We start from the raw sequence: 15,000 nt of genomic DNA, 5'->3' as shown, positions 1-15,000 counted from the left end.
CCAGCAAATTTTCAAATTTAATTCTGTTATATTTAATCCACATATCCATGGATTCCATTTTTTTCTTGGTCAACTGTTAGAAGAACTTCAAGATTTTACATGAAGATTAAGTTCATCCCTGTTGGCACCCTATTTGCATTTATACTTAATTTTTTCTTCCAGTTGTATGCAAATACATGCAAATAAAGTTGTTATAAATGGCTGATTGTATTATTGTATGTTTAATTCCTAGGTCAAAACAAGTTATGCCTACAACTAAATTCTTCTATTTCTGCCACAGTGTATTTGTGCCACACAGAATCCCAAAAATAATGCTGATTGCCTTCAGTTGAGGTTCATGTACAGTGTAAAACTCTCTCATCATAATTATTAAAAAAAAATTGGAAGGAACCTGATGACTACAGCAGGAAAAAGCTAAGGTCAAAATTATTTCTATGTACTTCACTACAGTCTGTACATGTATGTTCAAGTTCATGAATAAAACTCATACTTACTTTTGAACATTTCAAATAAGTCTGGCTTGTCATCTTTATCTTCTCCCAACACCCAAACCCAAGGATTTCCATCAGCGGCGATCAGATAATGAACACTTTTTGCATTTGCTGTCAGAAATAGATACATAATTATTTTGAGCAACAAATCAACAAGAAAAAAAGACAAAAAACAAAATTGTGTGGTTGTAAGACAAGGATCTTTATTTTTTAAAAAAGTATCAAGCAGCTCACAGGATAATTTCTTTTCAACTGCTTCCTTTCTCCACCTAATGCTTTGGAAATTGTCTCCATAGGTGACCCCTCCTCCTTGGAGCTACCCGCTGATTTCCACAGCCACATATTTGCATAAATAATGCTACTGTACATCATGGAAAGTTAAACCAAAATTGCAGTTCTAAGTTCTAACCAGGATATCTGCTTTGATACAGATATCAAACCTTTAACAAGTAGATTTCACAGCAAAATTTGATCAATTAAGTTTGGCATCCAAACTGAAAGACGGCCTGGAGTGAACAAAATCTGGTTCTAGGTTCAGTGTTGCCTAAACTTTGGATTGTCAACTGGGCCATGCCATAATTATAATGATCGAAATTGCAAACCGTGTTTACTGGAATAAGCCCTGCGGCACTTCTTTCATTTTTTGTGTCCCTGGTGTAGCGCTTATTCGAGGGCAGCACTTACATTGTATTTAAGGGGGGTGGCACTTAACTACAGAAAGACAATGGTTGCTAAGAAAGCTTTTTAGTCAAAGAGCACTGCAAAAAGGTTCCATGGATGGTTCTATGAAGTAACTTTTTCAATAGAAATGTGACATCACTTCAATCAGAACACGCATGCGCAACTAGTCCAAGTCCTCTGCCATGCGTTTCAGTGTAAAACAGGTAAAAGTGCTCAGGAAACGAAAGGAAGAGGTACTTTTTTCACCGGATGGGAACTGTCCCATCATTTTTCGTAAACTGTAGCATGAAATTTCTGTTTCGACAAAAAATGGAACTGATATTTTGAAAAGTGTATCAAGGGAGGGCCTTATGACGTCATAATTATTTTGAGAAATGATTTCTTTTAAAATCAGATTTTGTCCTAGAATGTTCTCACACTTTTGCGCTAAAAACTTGTGGAAAACATATTTAACTCGCTAAGTTTTTAGGCATTTACTGTTTTGGTCACGTGATTTACCAAATGTGGTTGTGATTTGAACCAAACAAAGAAATGTTAAATAGAAAACACTTGGCAAAAAAGGATAACTGTAGAGTTAAAGGAATAAGAGAAATGGCGATTTGAAGGAGTCCAAAGCAATGGTTTGGTAGGTAAGAGCCATCCCCCTTAAAAGGCTCATACCACAAGAACAAAACACTTTGATTGTACAATTCAATTTACTTCATGAGTATTTTTTCATGGCTAACTGACTTGAAGCTAACCTACGTTTTGGCTTTCATAACAGCCTCGTCAATATTTTTCTGCAGGTTTTCAAGAACTGAAGAACGCGAGATATACTCACTTTGAACTGAAAAACATCACCGCTGATGAAAATAAATTCCAATTGCGGGCTTAGAACCACATTGCAGCAATTACAGTGTATTTTTATCATCTTATGGAAATACTCGCATTCGAGGGCAGTGCTCATTAACTGTTCCGCCCCATGTGTGGCGCGTAATCGAGGGCGGCCCTTATTCGCTTATTCAGACAAGTAAATACGGTAATCTGAATCAATGGAAAAGAGACTGATTAGCAAATTCAGTTACTGGAGACATTTCACTAGGACACTGTTGCTGTATATTGACATTCTTATTGACAGGTACAATGTATCTAACTTTTGATGAGGTGAGACTGACCTTTTTTAAGACGGGGTTTTGGTGTATTTTCAGCTTCCTTCTTTTCAAGTTCATCTTCCCGCACACGCCACCGACGAACTTGCTCTTCTCGCATTTTTACAAAAAGGATCTGCTTTTGTTCCTCTGGGAGCTCAGCCAGTAGCTCGGGATCAACATACATATCTCGCAAAATTTGAGACAACATAGTGGAAGGTCAGCTGTCATGCAAGATATCCAAACCTTGGAAAAAAAATTAAACAAGGTTAGCTGCAATATGACCACAAAATTCATGGCAAAATGCACCTCTATAGTAAATAATTATTGTTAAAAAAGGTGCTCATTGTATCAAACTAAGAGTTATTTGCTGAGTTTCACATATTCCTTTGCATGGATTATTATTATTACAGTACTTAATACTTATCTCAACTTCAATCTATAAACTAAGATACTATTTAGACCATAACCTAATTAAAGGATCCCTGATTTCTGATATCACATCCATGAATAAGAATACAGATCCAACATTCAACGTTTAGACCAAATTTGACACATGTACAACTTGCTGATGCCAAAATTTGTTACCTCAAAACTGTTAAAAAAGGAATAAAAGTAAGGAAATAAAACTAATAATGTTGACAGTTGGTAAAAATTTGTTATGTTATCAACAGGGAGTTGGGTACAGTATTATTATTATTATTATTAGTAGTAGTAGTAGTAGTAGTAGTAGTAGTAGTAGTAGTAATAGTAGTGGTAGTATTATTATTATTATTTTTATTATTATTATTATTATTGTCATCATCATGGATATGTTCATGGATACCTTCAAAAGTGTCCTTCGCTCTACTAAGATCCGCCTTATTTTGCCTAAGAGGTTCACACACCACTAGGCGTGTCCCTTTGAACATTGAGCAATGCAACCTTGAGATTGAGAAAAAACAAGCACGATTTAGAGAGTAGAGTTTGTTTTAAAGAACATTTTTAGATATTTTTTGTTAATATCTATTGTTTTCACAATATAATATTTCTTATAAGATTATTACTTTTTGGCTTTTTTTAGGTTAGTTATTTTTATCATTTCGTAAATGAGAGTATAAAGGAAAACAAATTATGATGGGATAAATTTTAATGCTTTTGTAAATATTTTTGATTTTATTACCAAATAAAAATCACTATTATTATTTAAAGTCGAACAAGCGTCCTTTACGTCACTAGTATTCACTAGTATTCACTAGTATTCACTAGTATTCACCACAACAGGAGGTATGGGACGCCAATGTTTAAGATATCATAGCCGACTCGCAGAACTGATATCCATAAAGAAAGGCGAAGACTATGCAAAAACAATGACGTGGATAAGAGCAAAAGTTTCTTTCTCTATTTTAAGGTCAGTGCTACTCTGCCTCAGAGGCTCCAGATCAAATAGGAGGAGAACCAATAATGTTAAAGACATTGATATGGACGTTGAAGTTGCCAGATCTAATATTAAATGACTTTTCTATTTTTATTTTATTTTTTATTTACTTACTTATTTATTTGGAAGTTTTAAAACAGTTTTAAACAGAGAAATATCTATATTGCTCGTAAATTTATAGTTCTTACCTTTTGGAGATATTTTAATTTTTGTAAATATTTTTATTATGCAAATAAAGTGATTATTATTATTATTATTATTATTATTATTATTATTATTATTATTATTATTATTATTATTATTAGCACCTTTTAAATAATGCAGATTAATAAGGATGGCTGCCATTAGAATCATAGCTTCACTTGATGGCAGAGATACCGTAAAGACTTGTGTATAAGCCAAACCTCCAACTTTCAAGCAAGATTTTGGAAAAAATTAGAACTCCAAAAAAGCACTTGAAAAAAAAGTAGGTCGTTTGTTCGCAGATGTCAACAATAAAATTGACGAAATCTAATGTTGTGTATTTGCAGCAACATTAATAAGTTAATCAACCCTGAAAATACCTTTTAAAAGTTTCTTCAATTTTCCTATTCCGTGACTGACAACTGTTGTCTTCAATGCTAAAGTCCACAGAATTTGCACGAAAAAAGCGCAGGAGAACGATGCAAAACGTTTGCTTGGTAACCACGCAGGCATTTACCGAGCGAAGTCTGAACATGGAAACATTCGTTTTCGCTTCAGCTGTTGGGTGGATATCATGTTTATCAAGATCGGAGAAAAACTTGTCGCTAAACGAGAGTTTACCAACCCCATGGACAAACACGCCGAGAAAGTAGTGAAGGGGAATGGACCGTTGCCAATTTGCCTCACGAGTTCTCCCGAATAGCATGGTATTTTCTTGCACACAGTGGGGAAATCAGTGTTGAGCTGATCGGTCATAGAAGCAGCTGTGCAGAGGAATGGAGATTCCATGCCAGTTAGAGTTTAACTGCTCAAACAAAGTGCAAATGAAATGCTTGAAAGAACTATTAGTGTGCAAGATTCAGGTTTAGAACCTGAAGATGCCACCACTTCTACCGAAAGCAGTGGTCAATAACAGGTTTCAGTATGTTTAATCTTTAGATACTGAACGTTTTCAGTTCAATTTGTGATCCACACATGCCAGTTACTTCCTCTGAAAGCAATGGTCTCATGTATGAGCCGCACCCGCGCTTTTTCGTCCAAAACCCTAAGCAAAAAAGTGTGGCTTATACACAAGTCTTTATGGTAATTAAAACAGTGTGGTAGTACAGTAACTTGACACAATGTACCATTCCATAACTGTCAACTGAGCTGTGTTTCGTTTACCAGAAGATTCAAGCTGTCTTTGCGTAACATGTAGCTCTAACAGTACACGATATTGTTTTGGTATCATAATCAAATTATTATAGTACCATGGTAGATGTCTAAGGTAAATAGCCCCCTAACAAAACATGTGGTTACTAGTAAAATACTTAATCCAAAAAGATTGAAGAAATAAAAGGGAATCGAGAAACATTGGCTTTGAGGCTGACATGTTGATCATTTCCAAGTTCCCTTCAACTTCTTTTTCACAGCAAATTTATGCATGTACTCTTTAAGCGTCTGACAGCTTTCTAAGACGAAAGTTCACTCAAGATTTTAACGTTAGTAATGGCGGACCCACCCTGCAAGCAGAGCCTGTCTAAAACTCACCAAAGGGGCGAGCAAGAGAGGCTCTGCAGTAATCATGTCACCGCAGCCCAAGTTTCTTGGCAAGTCACTCTGGTCAAACTGGTTCAGGGAACACACATATCATATTTCTGACAAGGTGAAGGTCAAAAATTGACAGAGACTTGGCCTGGGTTTCAAACTGTCTCCGAGCAACGACTTGCACATACTCAATAAGGACAACGCGATTTCTGCAGGGTCCTTTCCTTCTTGGCTTTTCTGGCATGGTGTGGCAGATCATTAATTAAATAGGAAAATTCCAGTTAAAATAAAAAAGTGTCTTTATGACATTAAGGCTTAAAACTTGGGTCACAAAGTGTTTACTTAACATAGTTTTGAAATCCAAAGAAAAAAAGATTTGATTTTTTTCATCATTATGATAGTACCACTCTTAAGTGGTGATTGAGAATGAAATATTGTCATCAGCAACAAAATTTGCAACAAGAAAACAACACACATTGTGTAAATGTTGTGCTGCATATATAAAAGGTTACCATTGGCAAAAAACGTTTTGGGAAATTTTTGCTTCGTTCAATTTTTCTATTGTACCTTTGGCTGCACAAGTAAATCGCAAATTTGAAAGTGACATTTGTTCAGTGGCAGTCTGTGATCACGTTACAATGTACATGTATGTTACTAAAAACTCAGGAAACAAAGGACACATCTGTGACAAAATGATGGCAAGACACCGGCTTTTTGTTTTTGTTATGTTTTTTTTTTCTTTCAAGTGTTATACATGTAAAGTTCAATGAAAAACATGCGAATTCAACAGGAAGATCACAATCGTCCAACTCTTGAGGTTGACCATTGTTTCTGCTAACTCAAAAATTCACTCTCCCAGGCAAGGTTATTTATGACCACGTAATTCCATCGTTTTGGAAAAGGAGCTGCTTTATTATTCACCAGCGTCACAAATAGCCCATTCACGATATATTAAAATTCAGTCCTAAGCAAAAGGCATCACCTCGAGGCTCTGGGGAATAAATTCTTACAAATCCTTTTATCTATTCCAAGAGCCTCGCGATGATGCCTTTTGTTTAGGACTGAATTTTAATATATCGAAAGTGGGCCATTCTTGCTCATTTTTGGGGCTCGCGGACATTTCCTGAAATTCAAGCATATACTTCCAAAAGACCACTTTATTATCGTAATTTATGCACACAATGAAAGCCTATTGCTTCCACGGACTTTCACTCTAGACTTACACTCTTACTACCAAGTGACATTGTGTGTTATGCTTTTTCAGTGCGCTACCACAAAAAGGCTACTTCTTATTTAAGACATTAATTTAAGAAGTATAAGAAATCATTATTGTAACCTTGACAAACCAAAATTAATTGCCAACGAGCAAGCCGAGCGAAGATGCGAGGCTTGCGAGGCGGCCAGCTTAATGCCGTGCGAAGTATTGAAGCAGGCAGAAAAATTCTCGATCGTTGTGTGAAAAGTGTAAATTATGTAAGTGGCTGTGTAGTGTAATGTAAGATTCCCTGGAGATTTTAGTAGGGACCAATGAAAGCGTGTGTTTTGATACTCGGAGGTGAGTGAAAACATATTTTTCCCATTTTCCTGACCATTGTGTTGTGCACACTTGCTTTGAGTGTTCTTTAATATTTATTTTCGAACCATGATCGTGTTCTTTATTGAATGAACAAGCTAAAAACTAAACCAGCGTACGTGTTCTTATCGGCCGCTGTTGTCAATTTCAGATTTCGGCTCACGATTAGGGCACTTTGTTTTTTGTTTTGTAACCATTGAGTCGTGAACAATTTAATTTCATTTTCAAAGAAAATATGCTGTCTGCAAAGTACAAAATTAAACGATCAATTTGACTTGTAATTCATGGCTGCATCTTGCAAAATAAAAATTCTACAAGTGAAACAACTTTCATGTGCGAGAGAGTTTGACTGGCCCGTTACATGCTCCACGCTGAAAAGTCTGAAACGCTTTGGTGATTTTTTACATAGCATTGGTTTTATTCAAGTTGATTATTGTATATTCCTGTTAAAATTAAGGTCGTTCAAAAATTACAGCAGTACTTTCCATATTATTGCAAAACACGTTGACATCTACATTGCTGTTGGAGATACAAAGTGTGCAATTTCTATTAGCTAGATAAGTTGAGTTGCAGTACTTTCGAATAAAAAAATTACAACTACTGTTGGGTGTTTTAGAACTCTGACACAAATCTGTAAACTATGTATTATATTGACTGCTTCGTTGGCACTTAGCGATAGCTACTACTAGTATATTATTAAAAAAAACTTCACTTGCCTTAAACAAAATGTCTACTTGTATCACTGAATTTCTTTCAACAGCATTCCAATATATAGAAAAACCATAGAGAGACAAGTCAGCAAAAGGCAGAGGACACCAAACATCAGCAAACAGCAGAGTACATTATTATGCATCAAATGCTGACTGCTACATCAAATGCTGTGCTAGAACAAAATCAATCAATACAACATTATAATATTATCAACTACATGTATTTGCTGCAATAAAATGTTATGACTGATACAATAGTGTTACTTACTAAAGTCATCATAATCATATAAGAACTTTATTAAATTATGAAAACCGTGACAATTATTAAAAGTGGTTATGGTATCAAGACTTGAATAAATCACTGTATCTTACATGTACATGCGCAGGAAAACTGGACTGAAATGTTGAACAGCTAAAATACAGTCTTTTTTAATAAACAATGAAGAGGAGTTGGTAGATGGAAAAACAATGTTCACATGTAAATAACCTTTGAATACAGTCTAGAACAACAAAATTTAAGAATTTCTTAAAAACACTTTGTAAGACAGTAATAATATCATGTATGTTAATGCTCCAGTAACAATCCCTGAATTATTATTTTTTATAATACAAATTATCAATACCACTCTGAACATCAGATGTGTACATAATATTCAATGAAATCTCTTCCTGGATCAAACAATAAAATGACCCTTTTTTTCACTTGTTTTTCCTTGTTATTAATCAATGGGAAATTGAACACTTGAGGAACTACAACAAAACACTGGGAAGAAGTCTACCAATGTCTTACTAGTCAATTTACATTTTACAACGTAAGGAATATTATTATGCTCGTTTGTGTTTTTGAAATGACCAGCACAGGTTTTTTAACTTAAGAGTACAATGAAAGATTCTTTACCAAGGGGGACATTGGGATTTTCGGTTTTGCGGTTTTGGCTAGTTTTTAGATCAGTTTTTTGGTTTTTGTGCCAAAAGACTTCGGTTTTTGAGTTTTGGTGTTCATTGCGGTTTGCGGATTTTGTTGAAAATACGAGCGGTTTTTCAGTTTTGTTATGTGATGTGCTTTTTGGGTTTTCCTATTTTGTCCTTTTTGGGTTCCAGTTTCTCTTAGATTTGAGCGGCAATTGATCTCGAATAGAGACTGCTGTTTATTTATTTATTTTATTTATTTAATCTTTATTTAACCAAGATGCAATTCATCCGCAATATAAAAACCATATGTACAATTAAAAATTTAAAACCAAGTGTAGATAAAACTATGTAAAGTACATTAACTATCTTACTCAATATCATACAACAAAAGCTGCTTTCCAAGAATGCCGTTTTTAGAATAATGGCTTAGATAACCTCTTTAATCAGTCGTTTGAATTGATTGAGGGACTCTGCTTTCCTTAGTTTTAATGGCAAACTGTTCCACAAAACTGCGCCACTATAGCTAAAGCTGTTTTTTTGTAGTAGTTCTTGCGCGGTTGCGGAACATTTACCTTATTCACAAAGTCTCTCAAACAAAAACCAGAATCGCCATGGACAAATTTCGAGCAGAGATACTCGGGTGCTAGTTCCTATAGGGACTTAAATACCATTGCTGCTCTTTCAATTTGCCTTTGAGAGACTAGGGATTTCCATCTTAAGAGTTTAAATAAATTGTTGACAACAGTGTCATAGTTAGAGTAGGTCAAGACACTGGCTGCTCTGTTTTGTAGTTTTTGCAGTTTGTCCTGCAAAGTTACTCCACAGTTTCCTCAAACAATATTGCAGTAGTTGAAATGAGGTTGTACTAGGGCCTGATAAATAGAATGTAAGGTCCCAAGGTAAAGGTACACGTTATTTAACGTCGGAAGTTCCTTTACTCTCTAGAGAGTACTCTCCCAGGAAGCCGACAGTGCACTCATTTTACCCCCCTCTCTCCATCAGTGCTCCGTTTTAAGGGTATTTAAAGCTACTTAGGCTACACTGAAAGGAAAGAAGTCGAAACAAGGATGTGAGATCCAGGGATCGAACTCGGGACCTTATGCACCAAGGCCGCGCACTAACCGACTATGCCACCCTTGCTCCTCGATCCAAGGGGACAAGATGCCTGTTTTCACTCATGTGATCAGTAACCTTGTTTTTCATCCGAAAAAAAGGAAAAAGTTTGAGTGATAATAGAGCTGAATTCCTGGAGACGTCACATGAAAACACTTTATAGCCGCAAAACGCTTTACTGAAAATGAGCCCATAAAGTCCGGGCTCGAGAGAGTGGTAGAAATAAAGCCTATGTCTTTATCAGATCTATACTAAAAGATATGAAGGCTTTAGACAAGTCCATGACATTCATAAATACTTTGATGAACTAAAGTGCTAGTGTAGTTTGCTCTGTATGCCCACTTGTCACCATTGTATCAGTTTTCTTACGGTTTTGTATGCGGTTTTCGGTTTGGCCGAATTTTTTTGCGGTTTTGCGGTTTTGGATGATTTTTTCTTCGGTTTTGCGGTTTCTAATACACCCCAATGTCCCCCTCTTTACCCCGTTTCACTGATCACATCTGCCAAAATGAGGTGTTGGAGCCAACACATTTATGGTAACCACATGAAAACAATTTTGTCTAAGGGGCTCTGTACTGAAAATGGAGATGGTATCAAAAAATGATCCCTTGATTGAGTTGTAATGGAAGCTTTGTGCCATAAATGGTATTTATAAACATCGAAATCTTTTACAATTTGGTCTAAAAGTTAGTAACATGTTAGATACAATACAGTACGTTTATAAGCATCCCCCAAAAGGGATTTTCAATACCAATTTATCAAAATAAATACAAAGGGGTGTGGTGTAAATATACAATCAAATTATATATGTCAACTTCCTCAACGCTCCGATATTTGCTAAAGAAAGTCAATTTCTTTGTTATGAAGCTGTCATCATAATAAAAAGAATCAATGATACAACACTATCTTTAACAATTGTCGGTAAAAGGAATAAATTTAGCAGCATGAACTCCCAAAACACGGAAAAATGTTAATGACCAGTCAAGGAGTTACCGAGTGAATAGGCTAATTTCATGTTAAGTCAGTCTTGACCACTTCACTTTTACAGTTGTAACTTCCTCGTGAAAATTGATGCGGAAATAAGGACATATTCGGTGACAATGAATGAGAAATATGAGCAAGCTCAGCACATACAACGAGCCAACGTTTTTTCCCAACTTACTTAACTTTAAACTTACTTTTTATCGTGATCACTCGAAAATGTGAAACTGTGGTCTAAAAACAGCGAGCGAACATTAAGCTTAATTCCCTTCAATAAGTCGCTTTCGTCTGAGCATTTTTTTTTTCCAACGACTCCCAGGAAAATCATTACCATGTTTTTAAATTCGTCGATACAGATGTCCAAATCGAGGGAGAGCTTATCTATCGACATGTCGATTTCTCGATTCAATGCCGAATGAATATTGATTTCGAAAGTCAAAAGTTATGCCTGTATACACAAACGGAACAATGAGATTTTACCAAACAGAGACATCTTTCAAGGTAAATTTAAAGTCAAGTGCTGCAAAGAAACGCTCAGTGTTGGCCTAGGCTTAAGAAAAATCGCGAAAATCAAACAAAAAAATTGTCTTATGATGCAGATTGATGGGGGCCAATTTGCAAGCAGGCGGCTCGGCCATGTTCTTACGATCAAAAGGCTAATTTTAAATTACGATGATTTATTGCTCCTGGGATCCGATATTAGAGATGCTTACCTTTGCGGCGTGGTATCTGATCCAAAATGACTTTTTTATAAAACAAACAGAAGGCTTCCTTTTACGTTTTTCTTTTTGAAATTAACATCGACATTCCTTTCGATAATCGACCCTAGCCCCACTGGTTTAGCAACCAATTGTTCTCTCTGGCCAATGAGATATCGAGATAGAACGAAGGCTTCGAGCTGGGGGAATTTTGCCTTGTTAGCGTTTAACGACTTCTCTAATCAGTTGGCCGAGAATAAAGTAATGAATATTGAAACGGCATTGCATAATCATAATGAGCTATCTCGATCTGAAAATTTGAACGCGATATACCGGAGAAGCTCTGAGAAATGATGCTTTGAAAATTCCAAAGTTCACAGTAAATGTATGGATCTTTAATTAGCTAGCGCTTTTGCCCCTCATGAAGTCAAAGTCAAAGTCAAAGTCAAAGTCAATTTATTTAAGGTCGGTAGTTCCTTCAAGTGAAGCTATGATCTTTGCAGTTATGAACGCAATTCTTACAATTGCGTAGAGAAGCCTGAAAAATTCAGGACTTCAACGGGGTTTGAACCCGTGACCTCGCGATTCTCTAACCAACTCAGCTATGAAGCCACTGACGTTAGGAGCTGGTCATTTGTGGGTTCTAATGGTCCCGTGAGGAATGAATCAATGATGAAATGGTATATGAAATGAATCATATATGAACTGCTGAAGTACTATTTCAAAAACGAACTTGCGAGTGTTTCATCACGGTTTCCAAACACGAGAAAACTGATGAAAGCACGAGGCCGCAGGCCGAGCTGAGTGCTTTTATTGTTTTCGAATGTTTGGAAACCCTGAACGAACGTGATGTTTTCTGTAGAAAATATCTTGTTACTTCTTATTAGAGAGGGTGTTAATAAAGGTTGTTTTTTCATGTTGGTGTCTTTGTTGTATTCAAATACTTGTGTTATTAATATTCAAATTAAGAAATGAGTTCACTAGAGTTTGATGCTTTATCAAACTCTAGGCTTTGATGCTTTATCAAACTCAAGGGTTTGATATGAGTCTACATGAAACTCATGGATACCGCGTCATTCCAGTGTTTCACCGGGGTTTCAAACCACATGCACGTGACGAAATTGGCGTCTCTTGGTTCGATGATCACCTTATGAATAATTAATGAGTTTGAGAAACTGCAGTATCAGTGGAAGCCGACGGTGTGCCTTTTATAAAAAATACCACGTAAATATCATCAATGAACTCACGAGTTGCAAATCATACAAAAGTTACAATTATCCTTTATCAAATCTAAGAGGTTCATTCGTCGTAAGCAGTTGATATCTATATTCCCTTGCTTGAATTTCGATGGTAACTGAACTGGTAAACTCAAAAAATTATTTGCTTCAGTCTTCTATTACTTGGATATTCTCATCCAAATGTCTTCCCATATTTTATTTATTGACAATTTGTAAATAACCTTCAAGTTGTTTTCCTTTTTCTTTGTTTTTTTCCTTTAATTTTATCAACACATTAGAGAGATTTAAAGCATCGCGTTTTCTTGAAACGGCAAACGCGAAACGGTGGGCTGCTACTTTTTATAAAGGCATGAAATTTATGTACGTTATTCTGACTCCTCTCTCTTTTAAAAGGATACTTGATACCTGCTGCTAACACGCAAGAAATGAGCTCATATCAAACGAGTTTCTTACATTTTTGGAAAAATTTTAGTCAAACGTTTGCCGTTTACTCTAAGAGCATCTGTAATCCCGTGTGATGAAAGCAAGCCGCCCCATCTAGATGTGTTAAGGGAGCCCTAAGGAACATACCAAATGTCGTCGGCAATTTTGTAACTCAGTGCGCCGACGGCTTTTACGGGGGGTGAAAAGTGTGACCCTCAGAGTCCAACACGGAAACGAGGCTTGACCTTCAAATGCTTTGTAACCATTAGTCAATGGTTGCGAATCTTCGACAAAAAATCTCATACTTTAAATTGGGGGCTATGTGAAACGCATGTGCCTATCAGTCCTAGAATCAGCCAACGCTTAACGTGATTGATACTTGGTGAGTAATTGGGATGGCTCTTATCCCTTAAACTTCTCTCTAGTTCGCACCTAGAAGCTGCATCTCTGCGCTCTTAAAGGTTAGGAAGGCCAGTCTTCATAATGCCAATAAGTGAAAGGCTGTGACTCTGCACACGCTGCAGATCTTCAACGAGGTACAGTTTGGGGATACCGCCCCACACCGAAGATTGTGCCGGACAACACATTTTCAGTTGTGGCTAGGAAAATGAACCAGAGAGGTGCATCTCAACCTTATTATTCTTGTTCTTGGACTTGCAAAACTACGGTGCTTCCTGGCGTGATTCCAGGCGTAGAGTGGAGCTGACATAACAGGACGCTTTGCAGGTGTAATTTTTTTTTCTTGATTACTTCTCTCTTTCGTCTATAACCCACCCTTCAAATATACATTCATTTTATTCATCGAGTCCTTCTTGCGTAGATCCAAGGCTGGACTAACTACACTCCTAAGAACGTGCAATGCGCAACACCGGCGCTGATTACTCTCGGCTCAGTCAACATAGAAATCGATTGACTGCCGGAGAGGTAGAGCATTGCATCCGGCATTGCCGAGGTCATGGCCGAATCCCGTTAAGGCCACATGAATTTTCCAGGTGTCAATGTGAGACAATTGCTTCAATTGTCCATGCAAGTGCGAGGATAATTTCTCTCTTTCGGAAGCTATTATGTCGGAAAGCATTCCCAATTATACATTGGCGAGACAGGTGGACGACCAGGCGACCGATTCCGCGAACACCTTCGCGATGTTGAGAAGAATGACAAAGATGCATCTAAGCCAGTCGCTCGTCATTTTATAATTAATCTCCCTAACCACTCCAAAAAACACAAGGCTATCTACGGCCTTTCCCTACATCTACAATACTAGCTCGTCACCTTAGTTGGAACACCCATCCCCGTTTCCCCCTTCCGCTCCAACGTTGATTTCCACAACTACTAGTAGTCGCCCGAAAAATCCTCACACAACATTGAATTGGGGGAAGGAGGATGTGGTATAAAATAGGATCTTGTAACACGATGATTCTGACCATTCGCTAAGTGTTCCAACTAAATATGTCTAGTATTGTAGGTATCGGAGAGGCTGAACTTTTACGCACGCATGCGCTGACGGAATGTTTGAAGACGAGACGAGAACGTGGTGCTGGAGCGTCGTACCAAACGAGTCATCCCGGGATTTCGGCCCGTGCGATCGCTTTTGGACGCAGTTGGCCCTTCGCTGCTTTCTGCTACCGACCTCGCCTCCCGGTACGGCATTGAGGGAGGGATATGTCGGCCCCTAAACCATATGAGACAAATCCCACGCCTACTCATAGCTCCAAACCGCCCTTGTCATTACAATTCAACGTAAGTCTTCGATGGCTTATATATTCAAGAGAATAGTCATTTTATCTGTCATATGGTAAGCACTGGAGTCGCAGATTACAAAGAGCACGCATGCGCCCTGCCGAAGGTAACATACATGCATGCATAAAACTTTATTTCATCTCGAATTTCAGAATAATATCTTCGAGACATTACAGCTAACATACA

At 37.1% G+C, this 15,000-nt stretch overlaps 1 protein-coding gene across 8 annotated transcripts in view; it reads right to left on the bottom strand.

The window, feature by feature from the left end:
* LOC138016508 (SH2 domain-containing protein 4B-like) overlaps window positions 1–11,581 on the bottom strand; it is a 19,846-nt gene extending 8,265 nt beyond the window's left edge. The window contains exons 1-5 of one of the 8 annotated variants that reach the window (XM_068863668.1): window positions 11,429–11,581; window positions 7,716–7,877; window positions 3,126–3,223; window positions 2,327–2,545; window positions 495–602 (exon numbers count right to left, since the gene is read on the bottom strand). In XM_068863668.1, coding sequence (XP_068719769.1) covers window positions 495–602; window positions 2,327–2,510 — 292 coding nt within the window. In that variant the 5' untranslated portion in view covers window positions 2,511–2,545; window positions 3,126–3,223; window positions 7,716–7,877; window positions 11,429–11,581. Of the gene's footprint in view, window positions 1–494; window positions 603–2,326; window positions 2,546–3,125; window positions 3,224–7,711; window positions 7,883–10,912; window positions 11,024–11,428 lie in introns of those variants that run through there. The other 7 variants (XM_068863667.1, XM_068863669.1, XM_068863665.1 and 4 more) reach the window with 7 other exon arrangements.
* Window positions 11,582–15,000: the final 3,419 nt, after the last annotated feature.

Source organism: Montipora capricornis, chromosome 9 (genome assembly GCF_036669925.1).
Source record: "Montipora capricornis isolate CH-2021 chromosome 9, ASM3666992v2, whole genome shotgun sequence".
NCBI classification, from domain to species: Eukaryota; Metazoa; Cnidaria; class Anthozoa; order Scleractinia; family Acroporidae; genus Montipora; species Montipora capricornis.
This window is presented reverse-complemented; position numbering and strand designations above follow the sequence as displayed.